Source organism: Leptonotus elevatus, chromosome 5 (genome assembly GCF_054856555.1).
Source record: "Leptonotus elevatus isolate MCC_2025b chromosome 5, RoL_Lele_1.0, whole genome shotgun sequence".
NCBI lineage: Eukaryota > Metazoa > Chordata > Actinopteri > Syngnathiformes > Syngnathidae > Leptonotus > Leptonotus elevatus.
Genome location: NC_141243.1, coordinates 11,016,166 through 11,040,479, shown reverse-complemented (window position 1 = coordinate 11,040,479; position 24,314 = coordinate 11,016,166). Strand labels below are relative to the sequence as shown.

General features: G+C 40.4%; 2 protein-coding genes across 5 annotated transcripts; both read left to right on the top strand.

Annotated features, from left to right (window-relative positions):
• Positions 1-285: 285 nt before the first annotated feature.
• Positions 286-11,141, top strand: nim1ka (NIM1 serine/threonine protein kinase a). 4 transcript variants are annotated; one of them, XM_086076122.1, is made up of 8 exons: positions 286-677; positions 2,686-2,805; positions 5,837-5,893; positions 7,049-7,408; positions 7,496-7,608; positions 9,330-9,451; positions 9,537-9,683; positions 9,780-11,141. In XM_086076122.1, exons 4-8 carry the CDS (start codon positions 7,104-7,106, stop codon positions 10,533-10,535), a joined length of 1,443 nt encoding a protein of 480 aa, XP_085932248.1. In that variant the 5' UTR covers positions 286-677; positions 2,686-2,805; positions 5,837-5,893; positions 7,049-7,103; the 3' UTR covers positions 10,536-11,141. The 4 variants fall into 4 exon arrangements, with proteins under 4 accessions (XP_085932248.1, XP_085932246.1, XP_085932249.1 ...); XM_086076120.1 differs by lacking the exon at positions 5,837-5,893 and adding an exon at positions 732-850 and having other exon boundaries at positions 286-648; positions 9,780-11,140; XM_086076124.1 differs by lacking the exon at positions 286-677 and adding an exon at positions 824-850.
• A 1,647-nt stretch (positions 11,142-12,788) lies between these two features.
• creb3l3l (cAMP responsive element binding protein 3-like 3 like) lies at positions 12,789-22,227 on the top strand. The gene is made up of 10 exons (XM_086076125.1): positions 12,789-12,936; positions 13,649-13,792; positions 14,697-15,066; positions 15,278-15,399; positions 15,484-15,576; positions 17,443-17,549; positions 17,902-17,970; positions 18,048-18,132; positions 18,209-18,302; positions 19,856-22,227. Exons 2-10 carry the CDS (start codon positions 13,649-13,651, stop codon positions 20,266-20,268), a joined length of 1,497 nt encoding a protein of 498 aa, XP_085932251.1. The 5' UTR covers positions 12,789-12,936; the 3' UTR covers positions 20,269-22,227.
• The last annotated feature ends 2,087 nt before the right edge of the window (positions 22,228-24,314 follow it).

Below are 24,314 nucleotides of genomic sequence, written 5' to 3'. Positions count from 1 at the left end.
AGCCTGTTGAATTGAACACAAAGCTATCATTCTGTCGTATGAAGGGCAACAGGTAAATACAGGTTTTTTTTTTTTTTTTTAATCTTTTGCCATTTAATAGGGCAAGCGGACAGGCATAGAGATACAGTATATGAACAAGAGGCATTGCTTGGAAATGTGAGATTTAGTAATTTCCCTCAGAACATAAATTAGTAGGCTTGTGCTCTATTTATGATAGGTGGTGTGATTTATTGGCCGACTAAAACAGGTGTACAATTTCTTTGTGTGTGTACAGCAGCAACATTTTTAATGGCTGGAAGTGTTCCGAGGTAAGTGATGCAAAATGACACTATAATTAGATGTGAGGCGCAAACAAGTTGGATGATTAAGTACTTTATATCTAGCTTTAAATATATATATATTTCCATTTTGCCATTTTAACTTTAAGTTAGGGTGCTCTGTAGTTCGCTACATTAGCTATACCACTCGCGGCAATTCAGGCCGCCTCATTGGTCGAAAGCCAAACGACACAACCCGGAAGCTACCCCTGATTGGCTCAGTCGGCAGCCTCTCAAAACAATTTTCCCTTGACAACAGAATCAACCGGGGTAGCAGCTGCGGCGGTCAATGTCACCATCCGTCTGACAAGATGATTCTTCCAGAAATTCGGTGGAGTTTTCCCCAACAAATACATTAAGGTAACAGCCGTTTGTGGAACTAACACCAATTGGTCTGCTTGTTTGTGTTTTGAGGATAAGCTGGGTGGCTCACGGGGGGCGCGGCCACAGCGTGTAGGTGCTAACAGCTGACAGTAGACGCAATAATCACTTATCGTCATCATGCGCTTCAAGCTTGTGTTTTTACACTGCTTGTAAGTACCATTAGATATATTTTTTTTTTACTACAGACATTTGTGAAGCGTCTGTCGAGTTTTGCTGCTGTCCAAATCTGTGACTGACTTGTGTTGACATCAGCACTGTGATTTAGCAGCTAGCTGGTTAACAGTTTGACTCCGGCACCTGTTGCTTCCCGAAGATTTCTTTATCTTTTTTAATAAGAAAACACAAAATAAATTGTAGAATTATATTTTAAGTTTACATTGGTTGTACATGATTGAATAAACAGGTGTTACACCTGCAACACCTGCTTCTTGAATTGCTCTTTTGGAAGAAACCATTTAATGCAACAAAAAATAATAAATATATTTTTTACAAACTTTTCCTTGAGTCGTAGCTACTCACCAGTGATTCCTTGGTCAGAGCCAGCAAGGCCTTCTCTACTGGTTTCAACACTTTCTGAAACACCAGTCCACAATGTAAAAAACTAAATTCCAATAATAATGGCATTATTATGAATTATATAGTAATTGTATACATCCAGTATTGGTGATCTATTTGTTTCATAAAATGTCATTAAATTGTTCCTAACAGTATGTTTTGTCCAATAAAATTTTAGCCTAATGTCAGGTGTCGCCAACATATTTGAAGCAGAGAGCTACTTCTTGGGTTCTAATTCGTGGGGCTAACAAGTTTGATGCACACTTCTGAAATAATACATTTGTTCAAATTATGTAAAACCACATGTAACTATACGTTGTTATTAAGGTTGTGAAAAAAAATCATTTAACTCTGCTAAGTCAACGACAAAAATTGATCAACACAAAAATCTCTGCCTCGAAACGTGGGCTGTGTGATTACCTGAGCAATTGATGGAGTTATCAATAGGATAATCAATTCTAAAAGATTTGTTAGTGACAGACAGCCCTAGTTATTATTAATAATTTATAATTTATGTGACGACACTGATCATATAGCTGATTTCTCGCAATAATTGGGAAACAGATGAATACCAATATACAACACATTATTTCTATAATTTTTTTTCATTGTTCAAATTTCCTCAAAAGTCACAATAACTGGTGAGCTATTTTTGGAACAGGCGCTACCTCATGTGGTCCTCGAGGACTACCTGGTGCCTGTGGACATTTGTTGGTGACCCCTACTCAATGTGCTTCCATCCATCCATCCATCATTACACTAACAAAGTGCATTACTCAAATAGTATCATGCAGACATCGCCACATTAATTGCCTGACTTAGGCATGTAAACTGCCAAAATGCAATAGTCACATGTATGCTCACATAAGGTGCAATTGGACCATATGTACTCACATAGTTTACTTCACATAAGCCATACAAGTAATGTCTTGGTGCAACTAATGGTGCCCATATAGAGATATAATAAATGAGGCAAAAAATAATAATAATTGTAATTTCCACATATTTGCACTCAGGTATGTCACATGCACTATGGATTCCAAAGGGGCCTGCCCCTCTGTTGATTCTCCATTGTTGTACGACTGAGCTCTCAATCCTCGGCAACCATGCATCTCAATTAACACAACGGAGAGCTTTGTGTGGAGAGGGCCTGCTGTGTGTGTGTGTGTGTGCGTGTGTGTGTGTGTGTGCAAGAGCACTTTTGTGTCTATATTTATTCAAGTACACTTACTTATACAGCGTCTGAATGTGTGTGTTTCCTTTTGCGCCCAGATGCGTGCCTGTGGTGTGAAAATGGTGGGATGAGTGCAAACGTACACAGAAAGAAAGACAGACAGATCCAATTGAGGCAGGAAAAGTCAAACCAAAAAATGGTACAAATGGAACAGTATGCCTAAGATGGAAACTGTGACTCATTTCTTATCCACAGCTGCGGTGGATGGGCTCTAGTGTTTTCCATTGTTGAAGTGTATGAAGAGGCTGCTGATGCCCTCAGTGTGTTCACCAGCACCGCGCAAACCCCCTTCGGGATCTTCAGACAAATCACCTGGTGAGTAAGCACTCATTCTTGGCTGATGAAGGGCAAGGGCACACTATTTGTGTACTATTACAAGTGGTCTTCAGACATTTCATTTTAAGCAGTCAGTCTCATCAGGGCTAGCGATATATTGCAGAATCCTTTAAAAAAATAAAGTTCAACACAATCCGCTGAAATGTGGATGCTGTTTGACCCCCATCTTTGGTTTCAAAATAGATTATTTTCTCAAAAGAAATAATAGCAGATGAATTAGTCTCCTCCAAAATCAAACTGCCATCATAAAACTTTTGTTAACTGTACAGGGGATCCTTTAAGAGGCAATGTTGAATTCTTAACTTGAATACATGTTTAATAAGTTGACCAATGTTAGTAGTGAAATAATAAATGCTGTATAGCTGGCCTTTAGTTATCGACTGACTCAACATGCACAGTTTGGAGGTTAGCAATTACGGTAAGTATGCGCACAAGAATATGATTATGCAGCACAAGGAGGTGCACCTAGTTACTAAACTTAAACTGGCATGCTAATTCCAAAATTGCCTACAGTTTTTTTTTCTAGGACTCATTTTTTTCTCTCCACGACTTACACCCAAGATAAGCAATATTCCACTGATTAGCTGTAGTAGGACTGTAGTAAGAAGATGTGATTTATGAAAGACTCGTCTTCAGCTACGTGGCAAATTGTTTGTTCAGTCACAATTTAGAAAAAATAAACAACTGAAGTTTTACATTGAATTATGCATGACTCTAATTGACAAAATCAACTCTGATGCCGGATGGTTCAGGTTTAGCAGAGGTTTGTGCTCTACTCGAACTACCTATTTCTGACTACTCCTCACCAAAACATTTTTATTCATTGTTTTTAATGTCCAGTTGTCCATCAATATAGCAAGAGTGAAAAGTTTGCATCACAAATACTCCCAATAAATAAATAGTGGACAGTGAAGACATTGCCGCTCATAGTTCCTTCAAGAATGCCCATTTAAATGTGGCTGTAAGTTTGAACATCTCCCCTGATGCTTTCTTTGTGTGCACTAATCCACCCATCAGCTGTATTTAACATAAAAACGCCAAAGTTAAATGCAGCGTTGTACAATAGCAAACACGGAGCTGTGTGCTCTCTTTCTTGACACACTCACTAATGGCGGGCGCTCGGTCCTCAGCCTGACATAAAGACAAACACCCTTGCCAAGCAACCTGTTGTCCAGGAGAGGTGAAGCACTGGACAATCTGGAGAATACTGCTCATCTGCATTCACTGTGTGGAGCGCTATTTAAAGCCATTATTGTAAAAGTGCATCCACCCAGTTTTTTTTTTTTTTTTTTTTGCAGCCGGCACACATTAATAGTGTCAGTTCTCAAGAACATATCATTTCCTGATAGAGCTAATGTGTTTACAGCATGCATGTTCATCGCATTAGTTCTTTCTATTTACACACATAAAAGGCTGGCATTCTCTTTGCCTGAGATCAATGCTGAAATATTCATCCATGGTGTTTGATTGCTCAGAGATTGCACATCTAAAAAAAGAAGACCCTTTGATTTGGTGGCATAGTTGTAACATGGGCTCATTTTAATATGGAAATGAATGAGAGAATCTCTATTTACCTTGGTTTTTCCCTCCACTGCCAAATAGCAGACAATAGTAAAGAGCATTTTATTTTTTCCCCACCAAATTTACGGTATTTTAAGTAGATAGTTACTACTTACACAGAATACATGGATTGGGTGAATTTTGCATTTCTTATGATGTTGACAGTTTGATCTGTAATAATGAATGTGTATAGGCAAAACAATGTGACGTTTTGAAGCAAGGGAGACATCATGGGTTTCTCCATTTAGTTGAAACCAACAAAGGGCACACATAATTCATGCCCTAGATTGTTGTTGTCTGAGCAGGCTGCCTAAAGGATTGAAATGGACATTAAATGAAAGGTGGGTGAAGAACCACAAACTAATGACGTGGCAGCAACCAGCAGAGGTGACGTTCCTTCTAAAGAACATCATCCTATGAGAAGTTATTGAACTGAATCAGAGAGTGATTCTTCAATCTCTCTTAAAATGTTTGGTTGTTAAATTATTAATGATCAGTTACTTGATGAATCACCCTAAAGGGGTCTAATTGATTAAGATCCCAAATGGTGCCAAATTGCGTGTTCGCTGTCTCTAAAAGATTGCCAACACTGTTGGCCACAGTTGTAAAAGTGGCGGAGACGGCCACATTTCAAAGACAGCTTTGTGTTTTAGCATTCAACTCAATTCATTCATTTTCCGAACTGCATACCCTAAATTCATTGTTAATTGATCAGATCGAGATCATGTCTGTCCTTAGTGGAAATGACCAAAAATAGTCTCTGGACTTGTTATTATAAGATGACTTTCCCTGAAAGGAGTATGTAAACAAGAAGCAGGTTAGTTGGGTCTTTTGTCTCGGTGCAAGAGAGTGATGAGGATGTGTGTCTTGTTTGTTCTGGCTCTCATAGCAACGTTAGACTGCAGTGGATGTGCACGGACGGACGGGCAAACCACACTTTCACACAGGAGATGATCTGGATTTCTTACTAATATCATAAATGTCTGGATTACAAAGTGGAATTATGACTTCTCAGTTTTGGATTTATTGCACATTGTGACAATAAATGTCTCCATCCCTGACACTATCATCTGTTCCACCTCTTTCCAACGCCCCCTCCCGCCCACTCCGTCCCCCGCCCTGCCCCTCTCACCCTCCTCTTCAATCTGTGTTATATTTAAACCTCGGGCACTCAAATGAGCCCATTTTTAAACCACACTGACCACTACAGTAAACGCCTCCATTGTGGATGACTCTCATTACACTTACTCTCGCCTGACTTCAGCTTGGTCGCCCACGCATCCAAGGCTACGACTGACGGTCTTCCACAGACTCATCTTGAGATTCAACATTATAAATGCTTTAAAATGGAGAGGAAAATGTGCTGCTGACCCACTGGAGTGTTATCATTTTTTGTTGATGCAACATGCATTGAGAATAGTGCTTGTTTTTTTTTTGTTTTTTTCAAAAGCATGACATTTGGATAAAGACACTGACATGATTCGGCTGCTGGCTCATATAGCTGAAGGTAAGTGGTGTTGTTATTTTATTGTGTTATATAAACACATTCAATTATATTGTGTATGATGTTGGAGTGGAACCTCCAAAATCAAGCTGGTGCAAACTGAATTTCAACTAAAAATGATCCTTAAAAAAAAATTGTCAAAAGTCAAACACAACTTTGAAGTTCGAGCTGCTCATGTGAATAGCAAGCAGAATGACTAATGCTAAGGCTAATACAACACACTTTTACTGTTGGCTACTTGCCATAGGCTGAGTAGGTTCACCTTTTACAAACTATAGTGTATAGTTTTAGTTTATTTCTATACTGCATGGCATATTATTACTTGTTATTAGAGTAGCGATCTTCAACACCACTTTTTTTTCAAACCGAATATGAGTATTTGGCTCATTAATCACCAATACCGACACAAAGTACTGATACCATTAGTTTTTGTTGTATACATTATGTATCCAATACCCAATATAATCAATATATATATAAATTGAAACAAATAATCCAGTAGCCTGAAAAAGTCCCAATCAAAATAGTGTTCCCTCACTACAACGCGGTTCACGTTTCACAGCCTCACTGTTTAGCAGATTTTTTTGTGTGCCATTTTGCATTCTTTTTTTTTCTTTTTTTACAGTAGTGTACCTCTTTTTTTTTTACCTTATGAAGGTTTGAACATTGAGAGTGTTTACACAAGACAGAAATGTGAGAAAATGTAAATGCCTCTACGAGAAAAGCGTATAAAGTCTGTGGTGAGGAGTTTTACAACCATAAAATAGTTACATAAATGTAAAAAAAAAAAATAAAGCTCACTACTTCGTGGATTTGACTTGGTGCAAGTATTTTTTTGGAACCCCAGCGATAAATGAAGGAACACTGTGGCTGTACAGGTTCCTTCAACTGAAATTGGTATCGGCCGCCATCGTGAGTACCCAATACCTTGAAATAAGGCCAGTACCGGTCCGATTCAAATACCTGGCGTCAGTACTACTACTCGCTCATCTCTACTTTAGAGGGAGGGGGGGCACCGTATTGCTACGAATGTCATCTTTGCATGAGCACTATATGACTTCTATAAGAAAGATGCACAGAATACTCTTGAATTTAAATCCAATGTGTTGGGAAGTGTGCAATTAAAGTGTAACAGAATGGTTTGTTCTCCATCACCAGCTGCCATGAGGTAAGCCCCCCCGCTGCCCCTCATCCCAGGGTGACCGCTGGCAGGATGACTGCCGTCTGCCCCTCAGAGAGCAGCCCAGAGGGGGCCGAAGCAGGGGCCGGGGCCGGGGCCGGGGCCGGGGCCGCGGGAGCCACAGGGTGCAGCTCCGTTTCCGGGGTCGGCACCGGGGGGTCCATTGGCGACTCTGCGGGAAGTTCTGTTGGAGACACAGCGGCCGCTGCCCACAGCCAGAAGTACACGCGCTGCAGCACCCAGGACAGCTCCGACATCAACACGGATGACGAAGGAGCGACCGTCCGCCGCCTTACCCCGCTGGAGAGACTCAACTTGGATATGTGCCAGGATGAGAGGTGAGGCTCGGATTGTTTTCTTTTTCTTTTTGTTCCTTTCTATATTACATATATGTTGCTTTTTGTTGTTCTGTGGTTTGACAACAGGGTGGTACGTGAACTGACAGTGGGCAGAAGAATCAGCTTCTACAAAATTCGAGGAGAGATCGGCTGTGGAAATTTTTCACATGTCAAGCTGGGAATTCATGCACTCACTAGAGGTAAAGTCAGCGTAACAGTAAATTAACACTTTGGCTGAACATACTAACTTGTGCAGTCACTACTGACATACGGACGCAGCAGCTGCTTGTTTACGACCTAGCTTGCAGCCAACTTAGCTTGTAGCAGACGTATGTGACGTCATGCATGTTGTGATCACGTCTCTGATCAACTGCTGAAAGGAGACTGATTCTCTCCTCTTTCATCTATAACTGCTTCAAATATTAAAGCGTATGTAGTAGGAATGAAAACAAATGTTGGTTTGTTGTGATTGTATTGTATTGTATTGCTGTTAATGTTTTATGTTGTGTTTCTGTTAAGTGCTTTGTGACAGCTAAGGCTGTTTGAAAGCGCTGTATAAATAAAGATGACTTGACTTTAAAAGATCCCATAATACAGTGAAACCTCAAACGGATAAAGGCGTTTAGATATTTATTTTTTAAAGTCACACTGTTAACAGTAGCAAAAAAAATAAAAGAAGGGTTAACATTAATGAAGATTGCATAACGTAAAGGTGACTTTCGTCACAGATGCTCCTCTTGCATTTCACTTGTTTGACATAAGTCACGCAAGAAGTTCGAGATAAACAATTAAATCCTGCATTAACTTTGATGTGATGAGACGTGGCGATGCTAGCGTCTTACTGCTTTGAATGATTCGTGTTATCTTCTGTTTGCCAGTGCCATGGCGATCAGCTCCGTTTCTAGGGTTGACACCTTGCCGAGATGGTGCCTTTAGAATAAGTGCAATAAACAATCAAATAATAGCACGATAAAAAGCCATATGCTGCCTTAACCTTTACCGTTCGCTAAACTGAAATCTTGTAGGTTATACTGAAGTCACCTGTGATGCTATTTAAACTCATTAATTCGCTTTTTAAGTTGAAGTTTTGTGTTATTTTAGCAGTGTATTTTCTCGCATGCTACAGATTGCACGACCTCATGGTCATATACGTTATAATTCTAAAATATATAGCTATAATATAAAAAAAGGTATAATTCCAAAAATATAACTACACATATACGAGGTCCTGTATTGAACAGCGAGCTGTAATGCTAACCAAAGTGTCCTTTATTATAGTAGCTGACTAAGTGATGGCTTCCTGGACAAGGGGATGATTGAGGTGCAAAACGGAACTGGTTGTCTGCTGACCTTCAACAGAGTGATTTAAGATCTTGTTTCCTCAGTGACATAACTTATCAAAGCTAAGGAGGGAAGAAAGGAGGTTGCTTTTCTTTCTTTCTTTCTTTCTAACTGTATGTGCACATGCGTGTTGTTAAAGGTTTGATGTACTTGCTGGCTATGCACAAATTGTTTGGTTTTAACAATAGGATGCTTTTTCGGTTCTCTCACACTGAATTATGCATACGGATGCATAATTGCCGTTTTTGTCACATGGCAGTACAGTACATTTAAAAGCCACTTTGAAGCATTACTGTTGACCAATTGTCAATACACCATATGAATAAATGAATACGGCTTTTAATAAATGTATTTTTATGATTACAAAATCCCGGGAATGTTCCAAGTTGGACATTTTCTATGGGAAAATAACAGGAATGAAGCTGAAATTTGCACAATTGAAAGTTGGCACTTAATAGAGAACTTAGGAAATAATTTTTTTCCAACATTTCCCTGCTTAACTTCCCTTCAAAATGTACCGGAAATGTCCCACCCTTTATGAACGTATATATTTTTGATCCTGCTTTCTCTGCAAAACCAGACAAAGTGGCCATCAAGATCCTTGATAAAACCAAGCTGGATCAAAAGACGCAGCGTCTGCTGTCCAGAGAAATCTCCAGCATGGAGAAACTACATCACCCGAACATCATACGCCTCTATGAGGTTGGACTTGGTTATTGCCTTGAGGTTGTTAAAGTGCATCAAGACAATGTGATCACCCCCTTTTTTCCTCTTTCTAAATCCAAAGGTGGTGGAGACATTGTCACGGTTACACCTAGTGTTGGAGTACGCTGGCGGTGGGGAGCTCTACAGCAAAATCACCACAGAGGGGAAACTTTCTGACGCCGACAGCAAAATTGTCTTTGCTCAGATCCTGTCTGCCGTTCAACACATGGTTGGTATCGACATTTGCTGAATACATCAGCCAAGTGTGATACCAGTAACTTAATTTTTCATCCACTGGGTGTTTTTTGTTTCGTTTTGCCAACAGCATGAAAACAACATAATCCACCGCGACCTGAAGGCAGAAAACGTCTTCTACACCAGCAGTTCTTGCGTCAAGGTCGGCGACTTTGGCTTCAGCACGATGAGCCGCCGCGACGAAACTCTCAACACGTTCTGCGGCTCCCCGCCTTACGCTGCCCCTGAGCTCTTCCGGGATGAAAACTACGTGGGTGTCTTTGTGGACATTTGGGCCCTGGGAGTGATGCTGTTCTTCATGGTGACGGGCACCATGCCATTCAGGGCGGACACTGTGGCAAAACTGAAGAGGTGCATCCTAGAAGGCGCCTTCACGCTGCCCTCCTGGCTGCCGGACGCATGCCAGAAACTGATCCGGGCGGTCCTCCAACCCTTGCCGACTGACCGCTGCTCTGTAGAAGAGGTGATGGGCAGCGACTGGCTGCATCATGTCGACTTCCCGCGGCCCATGGAGCCCTTCAAGCTGGAGCCATCTCACCTGGCGGAGAATGACCCATCCGAGCTGGGGGTGGAGGAGATGGAAGTGGTCACAGCATTAGGAACACTTGGCATCACCTCAGAACACATCCTGAACAACCAGGGAAAGGACTGCAGGAGTTCCATCACAGGAGTGTATCGAATCCTGCTGCATGGCGCTCACAAGAGACGCGCTATAAAGAGCATCCCAACGGCCACGCAGGCAGCTGGACCAAAAGCGACCAAAAAGGAACGTTTAAAGGTGTACCGCGGTTTACGGCACACGTCTAAACTCTGTGTGATTCTGTGACACACTGCTAGATCTAATTTTATATCAGTACGGTACACATTAGGCAAACTGAATGTTGGTTTGAAAAAAGTGATGTAATGTATGGCAGCAGTAGGCCAGTCCATTTAAATCATTTGGAAAATGAAATCTGGGATTTCTTATTTTCATATTATTCATGTAGTAAGTGAAATTAGTCTCTGTGAGAATGTTGTTCATTGAGATTTCTCATCTTTTGACAGAGACTTGATCGAATCCACAAGATTTTGAGTCATTTTGGATGGGTGAATGTAGCTGACACTTGACTTTTGGCATGATGTAGCACAAAACTCCATAAAAATAATCAAAATCACTGTAGAATGTGCAAAGGCTTGCATGCATATTCCCATTTGCAATGTTTGTAGAGACACTTTATTGCCATATTGCCTGATGCATCTCTATGAGATGTTTCGCAAGTTATTGGCCTTTTGGAAAAGCCAATAAATGACTTTGACAAATAGTTTTGTCTACCTTTAGCCTTTGTTGTATACTGAATACTTTTGGGTTTCACATCAAAAAAATGTACAATAGACAACAGCTCAGAATTAGCTTTTATTTCATGGTATTTGATATGTTGAACAACTCAGGACAGAGCACCTTTTGCTTGAAGCCAGTTTTCAAGTGGGCAAAAGTATTGGAACAGACGGTAAATTAAAGTGAATAACAAGTAATACTTGGTGGCATAACCCTTACTTGCAATAACTGCATCAAGCCTCGTATAATCCAATTGACTTCACTCAACTGTTGCATTTTGCATTTAACCCTGGAGAACCCAAGAACCCTTTTCTTCTTTGGAAAATTATGAATTATACATTAAATGACTGCTATAAGTTCACTGAACACCAAAATATATGTTTTTTCAATTTAACCCTTTTTTTTAACTAGCTCAGAGTTGCTAATTTATCAAAATATATATATAAAACATACTCCTAGGCATTCTGCAACATGATATGAAATAGATTAACAAAAAAATCACAATTTTACCATCTGATGGTTTGCTGAGAAGATGGTTTTGTTTGGATTGATTTTCAACTCAACAAAATTGGCATGTTGCCAGCCATCTTGTCACCACTATTCTGGCTCATGTAAGTGCAATATTGATCCACTAGATGACGCCATGCAGGGGTCAGAAGCACTGTGGACTTTTGAAGTTAAATTTGTAAAAAAAAAAAAAAAAAGGTCTTTGTTATTTGAGTAGCAGAATTTATAGGGGCCAAATTTGACCCCGTGGGTTCTCCAGGGTTAAAATGCTTTCCTAGCCTTTACTGCACCGTCGTGTATGAAAAATAAAACACACACATGCACACAACACAACATGGATGTATAAGGCATATTTTTTTTTTAAATATGTCATCATCTCTGCAGTTAATGGTTATAAATATTGAATAATTTTTTGTTTGGTAGTTTCTCAAACTCTGGGGGAGAGGTTGCTCTTGGATTTTTATTAAAGACATTGTTGGCCAGAAATTCTTTAATCAGTAGTTATTCTTTGAGACCACTTTCACTTTTGTACTTTACTACCCATCTTTACAACTAAAATGTGACACAAGAATAGAGACAACTTTACTTTTATCTTCTTTATTCGCTGCATCTCCATAAAGCGTCCAGTAATCGTGATCAAGAACAGTTATGCAAATAATGCAGACAGACGCGATAACAATGCACTAATTACTGTTACAGTCCAGAGATGGACACAATGAAATTATAACTAAACTTTTGAAGTTAAGGACAAGGGAAGAGAAGCGATTGGAATGTAGCAGGCCCTATGCATTGTTTGACAAAGGATGAAGGAATAAACTGAAACTCTTCTGAATAAAACATGGTCAGTTTGTACAGTGTCACTCAGATTGACTTATTCTGTTATATCGCTATCGCCATAAATACATTAAAGGAAAAACGCATGTGGAACCCCCAAACGAGCCAAGACACTTTTTTTTTTAAGGGTAAAAGCTGTACATATTTTTCAAGACAGGTGTTCCATTTGGATACAATAATAATAGTAATAATAATTAACATGATAAACATCCAACAACCACTTGACATACAAGTCGAAACATAATTGCAAGGTGTTGTAATTTCATGTTGAGCTGAGAAAATACTGAGCCCCCCCCCCCCCCGGATTGGAATCGGAAATTCCAACCGAAAAGCGCAATATGAACGCAAGACTTTATTACCCACAATGCTTTGTGTAAGATTTACGCATGCTAACCACTTCCGCCTTCACGTGATGACGCAGATTTTGCCTCGTTGGAAGGCGCTTTCAACAGGAACAGGAAACGTTCTGACTGACAGAAATAGTTGAGCAGAGACACTGAAAGGGGGAAAAAAACACACAAAGACGGCGAAACCCAGACTCGCTCATTCAAGTGGGATTTTATCTTCTGTGGTAAGAAAACTGATTCCCATGCCAATTCGGCGTCCTTAACAGTTCGCTGCTCTGCGTGTTTCAGTGCATTAAACCGTCATAATGGTACCATGCTAGTTAAGCTAATGCTAATTAGCGCCAACAGCTTGAAGATCTTGGTCAAGCATGTCTACTTGCTCTTATAAAGGGACGCTTTTGTAATGCAAATGATTAAACGCACACGAAAATTGCGTATCACATTGAATGATTTGACCAACTTAACTTAAACCATCACTGGGTTGTCTTATTATTGTAACGCTAAACAAACGCAAGAGTGTATTTCTTTCGCATGGCACTGCAATCACATGCACCTCAACCGCAATCTTACAATGTAATGCTTACGTGAAAAGCATTCTGACTTTAAATCATAGCATTATACTTCATGTTAATGCTGAATCGCTTTGTGTTGACATGGCAAGCACATCACGTGATAAAGGAGTGAGGGGGTGGGGCAGCGGGGCTCATGCTGAGTGATGCAACAGGAAGGCCATATTTGTAAACGTGTGCTATAAATGTGTCGTCATCGTATACTGTAGTGTGAAAACTTTTGATTACTGATGCAACATCCTATTGATAAAATCTAATATTTAATTCCCCTCACATGATGGATGAAGTCTATCTGTCTGTTTTTTTTAATGACATGGAGTTACATGGTGTTTAATATTATTTGGAATATGTCCATTGTCCACTGCAGATGTCAATCACAGAGGACCAAGCAAACATGGATGGAGCAGACCTTCTTGGTTTGCAGTTTGATGACGGCCTGAATGGATCTTCCGAAGATCAGCTCTTTGCTTACGTCAGTACGCTCATTGATTCGTGGCCCTCCGAACAGGATGTAAGGCTTCCAAAATGTCTTGTTTTTAATGCATGAACCGATATAACAAAATGGAAACGGAGTATGTTACGTTCAAACCGTCAACATGTGTGAGGTCTGCAGATCTTGTGAGATTTCAGCTCAGATCTAAAACATTGTAGTAGAGGGTGTGTTTTTATTTAATTTAAATGTTTATAGATTTTGTTGTTTAGCCACCTTGTGTTTTGATTATGATTCACAAGGCTATGATTCAGTTTGATTAATGATTAACAATGCATCTCGTGTACATTTTTAAAATTGTTGCTAATTTATTTTAGGTCATTTTTGTCTTGTCCGTGATGGCAAACCAGAAACGGAACCCAAGCCAGCACTTTCTGTGACACTGTAAATAAACTGCTTGGTACAATATGAGCAATAAGCTTAATTAAATATAAATTACAATTAAAAATGAATTTCACAAAGCTGATAATTTAAATCCACTCATCCACTACTCGCATATTAATACAGGCAATACCCGTAAAGCGCCACTAGGTGACAGTATCACTCTGCAAACAAATTCCAGCTCCTTCCCCTTCCTCAAAAGTATATTTTATATTGCAAAGGAAATGTTTGTCTTAATGTCTTTGATGACATCAATTATAGCCAGGAACAAATTAATCCACTTCCAGTTTTATTTTTACTTTTATTTTGTTAGATAATGTTTTAAAAATGAAAAAGCAACTCTGAAGTGAACCAATTTACTCCTTAGTAGGTTCCCCCTGCATTTTTCAGAAGTCGTACACAACTTACAGTATTGGCTAATCGGGCTAGTTTGGCTTTTACCCTACATGATACAATTGACAGACTTAAATATTTAAATTGTTTGTGGTAGTGAGATAATCTGCGAAGAGGAGCTCAAGGATGTTATTGGTCTGTCCCAGCACAGGTGCTCAGCTTGTTGCAGGAAGAGGACAACAGAGAAACCCTCTGTCCCTCCTATTCCCCACTGGGCAGCGACAGCGGCATCTCTGACTACAGCAGCAGCGGCGGCCACGTCGGGAACGGCACCCCCGTGGGTTGCCCAAGCCCCGAGGGCGGCGACATCGACGTCTTTCACAGTCCCAGCTACTCCGACCCGAGCCCAGTGTGCTCCGAACCTGCCGTAGTCGCCGAGGAGCTGCAGACAGAGAACCTGGAGGCCTTGAGTGTCCAGACGGATCATAGCTACTCTTTGCTCAGGGGCAGATGTGAAGACGTGGATGCCCTGCAGAGTGTGTGGGCAGAGAAGCCCGACACGGATGTCTTCATTGATCTGGGTATTTGTCAGCATCCATTTCATAATGCCCATAGAAAGGCAATTATTTATTTGTGTACAGAACTTTATTTTTGAAGTGCTTTATAACATTAAATTGTGTTGAGTTAATTAACATTTCTAAAAATGTAAATGACCAATGCCAGTAAAATGGCTGCGTAGTTCCTTGCCATATGTTAAATGTTATGTTAAATCTCTTCAATTAATGCCCACAGATAATCTGGTGACTGAGGAAATGGAGGATGACTTTGGCAGCGACGATGCCAGCGAGCTGCCTTGTACACTGGCCATTGAGGAATCGACGCTGGAAACAATGCAGCACGACAACACGCCAGAGGTCAGTTAATTCACAAACTATTAATAATCATGCCAAAATGCACGACGACATGCAAAAACTTTTATTGTGACTTTTTTTTTGCAGTTCCAGTTCAAGGAGATGGTGCTTTCGGAGGAGGAGAAACGGCTTTTGGCAAAAGAGGGAGCAACTATTCCCACTCATATGCCTCTTACAAAGGTAAACTCAGCCGGTGGATAAATACGATGGCGAGTCAGGTTGGGAATATCGAGCAGCCTCACAATCTGATTTGATTATTTAATAGAGATTTTTTTTTTCTCTGTGTAACTAATTGGTGCTTTTCAAAAAAGTATTTGCAATGACCATTATTTAAAGACAATTTTAGATAAATTCCATTACATTTTATTAAAACAAAATCAGAACATGTTTTTAACGAAGCCTTTTAATTTGGCAAAAATGACAGCATTATCATAAAAGAGATCCCACACATGTCACTGACATGTGAGATAGTCACGTTCCTCAGAACCACAGCCATAGACAAAGCATAATTGAGATGAATGGCGTGATAATTTCTGGTTTACCAGTTGGTATTTTACATCATGTCATGCAGTTGACGGAAGTCAGAAGGGAAGTCAACACCAACATTTTCTTTACAATAGCTTCTATTCATCTCCACTAGTCTGAAGATGGTATTTTGATTAATATTGCGTTTGTGGAATATGAATTAAGTAGCCAAATCAACCCATTTGGCAGCCATTTGACCACTTGCTGACCAGTGAAAGTGACATCACAGTTGCTCGGGGCTCATGTAATACCCAATTGCCGCTCAGCTTGATTGGCCATGATTGGTTGTTACCTGATCCCTGAGCAACTGTGATGCCGCCCCCTGAGATGAATAAAAACAGGTGGATTTTGCTGTTTTCCTCATATTGCACAAACACATTATGAATCAGAATGCCTGTTTAAACAAGCGGCGGCACAATCAACTAGGGCTGCACCGAAATTACATTTTTTGGGCCGAAACCGAAAATGAGAAATGCTTGGCCGAAAACTGAAACGCCCCCCAAAAAATGATCCCAATTTTTTTTTTGTCATTGCTTTCATTATAATTAATTAAAATTATGATATTATTGTAAAATATATATAGGCCTATTTAACACGAGCATTTTAACAAAGCACAATATAAATTGAAATGCGTCCACGTCAGAGACATGTTGGCGAATGGTACATTAAACACCAAACGCGGGGTGAGCAACTGAGCATTTTCTGGCGGTGCAATTGCACTTTATAGTCAATGTACAGTAGTTCGCACCGGCGGGCACGGATGCGTGCGGTGCGGATGACGCACCAGCCAATCAGCTTTGGGAACGGACTGCAAAGTCACACACGGCGTCCTGTACAGATCTGTAGTCACCCGCAGATGGTGGTAAGCGTTCACTTGTTTAAAACGGTTGATAGCAATTAGCTAAAGTATTTAGCACAACCACCAGAATGCAAGTGAAAAAGTGGAAGAGCTCGAGGGGCTCTCATCAAAGAAAAAAGAAAGGCGCCGCAGGAGAAGAAGTGGCTCACCTTTAGTGCAGTACTCGGCAGCGCTCTCTTTTTTGTCAGTTTACCAAGTGACCCTCTCCTTCTCCGGTGTGCACAATGAAGCTGCCGGTAGCCCGGTACTCACAAATGCCAGCGAGCAGCGAGGCGGACACTCACCCCTGCGTTTGGTGTTTAATTCAAACAGATGCTTCCTTGCAACGTTTTTTAAATTCTTTTTTATTTTTTTGCTTTCGTCACTATAACAACCTCTCGGCTTTAATTTTTAATTATTTATTTTTTTCAATGGCCAAATATTCGGTGCATCATTACAATCAACATATTATTGTAACAAATATTTTTGAATTGACTTCCCCTTTATATTATATTTATCCCCAGTATTGATTTTGTTTGCTGGAGCAGCACAAGATGATTTCCCAATTATATCAAGCATTTTCATTTCGCCAATGTTAATATAAGTGAAGGTTTTACGGCGTTGTGTCATGCACAGGGAAAGTGTGTTCATTGCGACATTTCATCATGCTGCTGTGCACGCAGGCCGAGGAGAGGACCCTGAAGAGGGTTCGGAGGAAGATCCGCAACAAGCAGTCGGCTCAGGAGAGTCGCAAGAAGAAGAAGGTGTACGTAGATGGCTTAGAGAGCAGGTGAGATGAAATTCTTCTTCTCTATGTGTTTGTACATTAGAATGAGAGGGAGACACGAGCCTGAAAGCTTCGCCCCCTCGGCCTAAACAATGAAGGCCACTCATGCGAGGGGGTCGTTAATTGTTTCACAGCCAGCTGGCGCTTAAGTCTCCATTCAAATGCAAAAACTTCACATTTCTGTCTGGTATCGCTGAAAATACTCAACTCACTGGGGGGGGGGGGGGGGGGGGGCATTAAAACGTAAATCACATCCTAATTAAAGACAATCAGGAGCTTTTAAAAGGGCGTCTGTGCTAATTAGCGACTCGATCATTATTGAGTAAGTGAAACCCGTCTCTCTGCTTCCCCCAAGGGTCGCCGTCTGCACCGCGCACAATGTGGAGCTGCAGAAGAAAGTCCAAATGCTCCACAAACAGAACATGTAAGTACACTTGATGATGTGCCTTACCGCACATGAGTACAAAATAACACACTCATCTGCCATTTCCCTCCTGGCAGGTCTTTAATTGAGCAGCTGAGGAAACTGCAGTCCGTGGTCAAGATATCCACCTTGAAGGCCAGCACGACAAGCACGTGTGTCATGGTGAGAGGAAGTCCCGCATTTTCTTGCAAAGATTGCCTTTCTGTTTTCTTCATGCAGTGTGCTTTTCGCCCTGCAGGTGTTCCTGCTCTCCTTTTGTCTCATCGTTTTCCCGTCGATCAACCCGTTTCGCAGCCACGCGGAGCAGAAGGAACTCTACATTCCTTCTTCCAGTAAGCACGCTGCGACTACACCCACCTTGTATTGTATTTTTATTAGGCTCATAAAATAAACGCAGCAGGAGGATGAAAAACACTTTTTTGCAAATTGCAAATGGTGGCCATTATTTTGAAATGACAGGTTTTTTTAGTTGGGCTTTTTAACACGTTTACCAGAAGAGGCCATCAGACCACGAAAAAGAGACACTCGTCATTACATTTTTATAAAAATGTACCATCCAGCTGCACTTTTTGTTTTGTTTTGTTAATTGAAATATTTTTCTTTTCATAGAAATTTAAAACTTGTTGGCGGATAAGTAAACATGCAAGGTGACATGTTTTAACATTTAAAGATCAAAGAAAATATTTTAACTGGTATAATTGATGTTGTTTGTGTTTGCTGATATACTTTCTATTCTCATTGTTGTTTTTGGGGGGGTTGAGTAAACCTCCAAATTGACCTTTCTAAAAATCAAAGAAAATATCATTTTCAAGGATGCCTAACGAAAACTGAACATTTTTGGTGTACCTAAGAAGAAAAAGTTGACAGAAACTCTCCTAAATGTTCTGGTAATTGCCCATCAAAGTGTAGTTGAACTAATCAAGACACTGATTGATTCTATGGGGCATAATCAGGTGCATAGTAGCCTCTTAGTCTTTCAATCATGCAAAGTTTCATTGAAAATATAATGCTTTGATTACAGCGAGACTGATAACAAAGAAAACGAGGTTTGCCGTTCGTGACTGCCAATCCTTCATTGTAAGCTAATATAACACACGTACCTCAAACATTCGTCAAAATCCACTCGCGAATTTTTGGTGTATTAAGATGCTAGGAAATTAATAATTTGTTGTACATAATAAAAACTATTTTACGTTATTAGCTTTTATGACAAGATAATACGTTTTTAACATTACCAATTTGAAACGATTGTCTTGTTGTTGTTTTTTTTTTTTAATCTTTGGTCATCCATCCCTAATTGGCTACTTAAGACCCGACTGCATTAGCGGAGCTTATTGATGTTGCACAGCAACTTGCGCCTGTAGGATTAGAAACTGAGGGACACCCTGAACGTTCTTAATGGTGTTGCCATATCTAACTTATATCAACTTTGGGCAATTAAAAAAGTCAATTTTTTGCCAGCCTTCTGATCAAAGACCAGACCAGTAAATGAAAGGTGTGTTAAAAGTTATTTTCCCACGCTGATATGCTGGGAAAACAAATCACGGAAGACAATCGAAACTTATTACAGCAAATTGGTTCGCCACCACAAAATGAAAGGAGGTGAATTGGTGACTGCCAAACCACAAATATGTGATTGTTTTGCTGTCCTCATTTCATTGCCTTTCTTTTTCTTGTTGACGTTTGCTTTGTTTTTGCAGTGCACGCCATTGATACACAAATACGTGTGACGTGAAAAAAAAGATAACACATATTGTTATCTAAACAAAGAAAAAGAAAACACTTGAATTCAGCATACACCAGTCTTTTATTCCGTTCTTATTATTGAGATGCTCTATTCTTCAACTTCTCAGAAACCATCCTTCTTGTTTTTTTGTTTTCGCAGTCATTTCCCGAACTTTGCGCTCGCTGCCGTCAGAGAGCACCGACGGTGTGACCTCCCTGGAACCCGAAGACGACGAGCCGGACCTTCACCTGCTGCCCCAAGCTGAGCTGGAGAACATCGACGTCATCTTTGCCGGCGGTAAGAAGAACCACACCCCCGACTACCAGCGCGTGGAGCAGCCCGACTCTGAAACGGCTGTCAACGGCAACTCTTCAGCCGACTACCCGGCATCCCCGCAGGCGGCGGAAGTGACGCCGGGAGTGGGCGGTGGGCCTGAGGGGTTACAGCAAGGCTCCTTAGATTCCGTAGTAGTGGCCGCGGTGGCGTATGAGGTGGCCGGGTCCAAGGGGAACTGGATAGACCGGAACCCGCCGTCTGTTATATTACAGCAGCACCGTTCAGATGAGATGTAGCGTGGTTACGTATGCAGTACGTCCGGAAAATATTAACAGCACTTGACTTTCTCCTCAGAATTCTCCACAAAACACCCCAAAATGACATGAAAAACTTTTTATTTTTAGTTTTGCCAATTTATTCAAAACTAAAAACCTAAGAAATTGCAAAAATGGGTGTGCCAAGTTTGTGGCATCATGTTCCAGAAGACATGAGGCTGTAATTACTGCCACAGGTGCATCAGCAAATGCTGTGAATACTTAATTACATGGCACTTAAGTACAATAGCTGACTCGAGCTAGGCCGTTGTGTCGCTGTGATATTTTTTTCCTGGCTCGGCATCTTCCTATCTATCTGCAGCCTGGCACACATATCTCGTTGAAACCAGTGTAGACCATGAGGTCACGCAGCGTCACATGGGCTAAGCAGAGTTGTCTTCCTGTATGGGTGTGGCCATAACCGTATAAGAGTAGAAACCATTTTGGACGGATTAGACCTTCTTCCGCATCCAGCAGTTAAAGGCTTCACAGCTGTCTACATGGATCTTTTTGGCATTCATGAAAGAGTTTTCTGGGATGTTAGCATAATATTGCGTTTAAAGATAAGGTTTCCCCTCTGAACCTTTCAATATCTTAGTAAATGTGCGAAGGGAAAAAAAAAAGCAGCTTTTTTATTTTTTATTAATTTTTTTAAATGTTGTCATTACGGGGTGTTGTGTGTAGGATTTTCTTTGGGGGGGGGTGAATTTATTGCAATTTAGGATGCGGTTATAACATAAAATGTGGAAAACAAAACCTTTTGGAAGCACTGTATCACCACCAGAGGGAGTCATATTATGATTATTTGTACCAGAGGGAAGCTCAGGCAGCGAACCGGAAACTCCAAATTTGCTACGTCTGCAAGCATTCGCTGCTGAGTGAGATACTTTAGAGACATCCGATCATCGCACGTTTTACTGACATGGATCGCAAAATGGGGGGAAAATGTTCAAATTTAGCTGGATTATGATCGCTCAATACAGCGGAACAGCTTCAGTTTGAACGCTTCTAAAGTAGTACATTTTGTACTTCAAAATGTTGTGGACTAAATCACCACAGAAGGTGATGATGATGATAATAAAGGGAAATAGAACTTCCTGCTACATAGAACACGTCCCCAAATTATTTTACTTTCCATTGTTTCCTAGGGTAAAAAAAAGAAAAAGTTAATGGTTGTTCCACTGTAATTGTATTTATAAAAAAAAAAAGGAAGGGAAACTTGTGGTCATCCTAACAGCCGTTTGATGTACTACCGTTACTTCATTTGCACTTTTCTAATTGTGTTGTAAAGGGCAAAAAGGACTTGCTCATTAATGAAAATATTAAAATACAAGCATGTATTTGAAAAGGCTCCCAGCAAGGAAAAAGTCATTTTATAGACAAATAAGCTTTCATCATCCATTGCTTGGTAGAACGATAATAGGCTGCTTGATTAAAGTGATTTGGATCATTTGCACCATGAAGCCATTGCAGGACATTTGGCCATGTACATAGACGACATGTTAAGTGTTTCCCTTGTAACAAGGGTTTCGGTTCTTTTGTGTGTGGACAGTCAAGTGACGATTGCCCGAGTCCCTATGATACTCATTTTTGTTAACATAAGGAGACATTCTTTTGTTTTTTTCTATACGTGTACCGATTGCATTTTCAAGTGTGTGCAAACTATAAGGATGCTCAGAAAAATGTTGTGCAGTTAACTAGCCAAAAATGTAATGAGCTGTTATGTCAGTGAGGCATTTTTAATGTATTTCTATGTTACTTTTAATAATGGCATATAAAGGGGCACTGCTCTGTATTATGATCAGATGAGATTTTAAATGTGGGGAGGGTAAAGGCACTGATTCCAGAAGAATCAAATGTAAAGAAGTTGAAATGATTGTAGCTTTTCTGTACATTGGACCCTCTGTACGTATATAGTAATAAAGTTTTTATGTACCGGAACAGGTTTCTTCCGTTGTTTGTTGATGCTCACAAGCTTTCCGCTGATTGCGTACAACAGATAACCAACACATCACGTCACACATAATGAAATGTCATCTTTATTTTATAGTGCTTTCAAACTGCCATGGCTGTCACAAAGCGCTAACAGAATGCATAAATTAACAATAATACAATCATAAACCAACTAATCTTTTTTCCCCCCCATTCCTACATACGCTTTGATGTTTTAAGTGGTTATAGATGAAAGAGATCCCTGCCAACAATTATGATTCGCCCTCAAACTAGCTATTGTAATAAGTTCAATTGTTGACCTAAATGCTTTCTGAGCAGACTTGGGTGGAAAATAACTAACACACCCCACACCGCAGGATAAAGTCTTATGTTAATCTTGTAGATACTCAGCTATTGGGCATTTGCTGACTTTGTCAAAAAAATGGAAGAATACTTCATTTTTACTCAAAGTGATCCAAGTTTGCTTTGTCACATGCACGCTGCTGCACTGTCCCGTGCTAGGCAAACAATTTGTAATGCATTAGACATGACATCAGCCTTTTTTTTTTGTAAGGGGGGTAAGTAAAGGCAGGTGACTCATCAGCAGTCATGACTCATGATTACGAAGCAGCAAGTCCGGACTAGTTTGTGTGGAGGGTAGGTCGCAATTTGAATGGCCCGTAGGTGGCGATGTAAGGCTAGCTATCAGCTGTGCATAAAGAAATACAGCCCATGCAATAACAATGTTAAAGGTGGTTTTTTTGTGTTAAATGTGATTTATAAAAACAAATAGATTGGCTAGATCATTCGTACAAGGACTAAAATAAAGTTAAAATACGTATGAAAAATGTATTCATGTTCATTTTGTTTTGATTTATAATTCATTTATTTGTAATTAACACTTATTAAGTAAATTACTTTTAAAGTAAATGGTTTATTAAATGATACAATAATGCATGCATTCCAGTGTTATTTAAAAATATATATATATGTATTTATTTATTTAACTTTGGCTGGTGTTAATTGTAACACAAACGGGGCTTTTTGTGTTGATTAAAAAAATTGTTGTAAAAAAAACGCTTTTTTTTAAAGCCCCCGTGGATATACGCGTGGCGACAGACCACTAATTAGGCTAATTTCATTTGCTAGCCAAGGAAAAACATGGCGTGTGAATTTTTCGCCCCAAACAAACGTGTCGTCATGCAGAAGTCTCGTCTCAACCCGGAAGTGAGCGTCCCTTTCACTCACGCCACGCCAGGTTGCGCATAAATAGGCTGCTAGCCAGAGGTGCACGCAATTCCAATACACTTCCAAGCAAGCCAGCTTGTTTATTAGACGCCTGTTGGCTTTCAGTGAGAGTTTTTTTTTTAACGTTCTATTTATAGTCTGCTAATTCCCTGAGCTGGGAAAGTCCTGCACTTTAGAGAAGGTTGCACGGAACCTTTCCCTGCGTTATTCCATGCATTCGCAATCTCAACAACAGGTCTTGGGAAAAGATCACTCTGTGCATCAGTTATATAATCCCCTTAAAGAAAACATGAGCAAAGTTCCTGGTATTCAATGGAAAATGGTAAAGAAATAGCAGCGCAACGGACGTTACATGACACACTTGACTTTTTAGGCTTTTGTGTGAGGTTGTGTAAGTGGGCTGATTAAAAAAAGAAAAACTTTCTATGAGAATGCAGGAAAAACACGATGAAGACGTAAACATGTTTTGCAATGCCCCCAGGTTTGACTTTCGAACAACACGACACTTTTGATCGATTTTACTGGGTAATCGGGCAAGTAGAGTTCAAACCTAACTGTCCTTCCCTTTTAACCGTGTTTTTTTTTGTACACTGTGGTTACGTTGACAAAGGCAAGAGGGGGTGGGGGTGATTTCTTGAAAGTTCGTAAGCCTTCCCCGCGTGGGCTTGTCAACAAACCTTGAGCAGTAAATGCCGGTGGTGGAGGGCGGAGGGGAGCAGAGGGACTTTTGCTTTCCTCCCGACCGGCTTGCTGTGCGCCAATCAGGGGGAAGCGTGAGCGGAAAGGACCGCCCCTTGCCGAGAAACCACGCCGGGCTTGCTATAAAACCTCCCACTGCTGGCTCTGAG

Coding starts and splice junctions, on each gene's coding strand:
- nim1ka (XM_086076120.1), top strand. CDS start 819: ATGCGCTTCAAGCTTGTGTTTTTACACTGCTT. Junction 7,409..7,495: donor GATATGTGCCAGGATGAGAG/GTGAGGCTCGGA, acceptor GTTTGACAACAG/GGTGGTACGTGAACTGACAG. Junction 9,452..9,536: donor ACATCATACGCCTCTATGAG/GTTGGACTTGGT, acceptor CTAAATCCAAAG/GTGGTGGAGACATTGTCACG.
- creb3l3l (XM_086076125.1), top strand. CDS start 13,649: ATGTCAATCACAGAGGACCAAGCAAACATGGATGGAGCAGACCTTCTT. Junction 17,971..18,047: donor ATGCTCCACAAACAGAACAT/GTAAGTACACTT, acceptor CCCTCCTGGCAG/GTCTTTAATTGAGCAGCTGA. Junction 18,303..19,855: donor ACTCTACATTCCTTCTTCCA/GTAAGCACGCTG, acceptor TTGTTTTCGCAG/TCATTTCCCGAACTTTGCGC.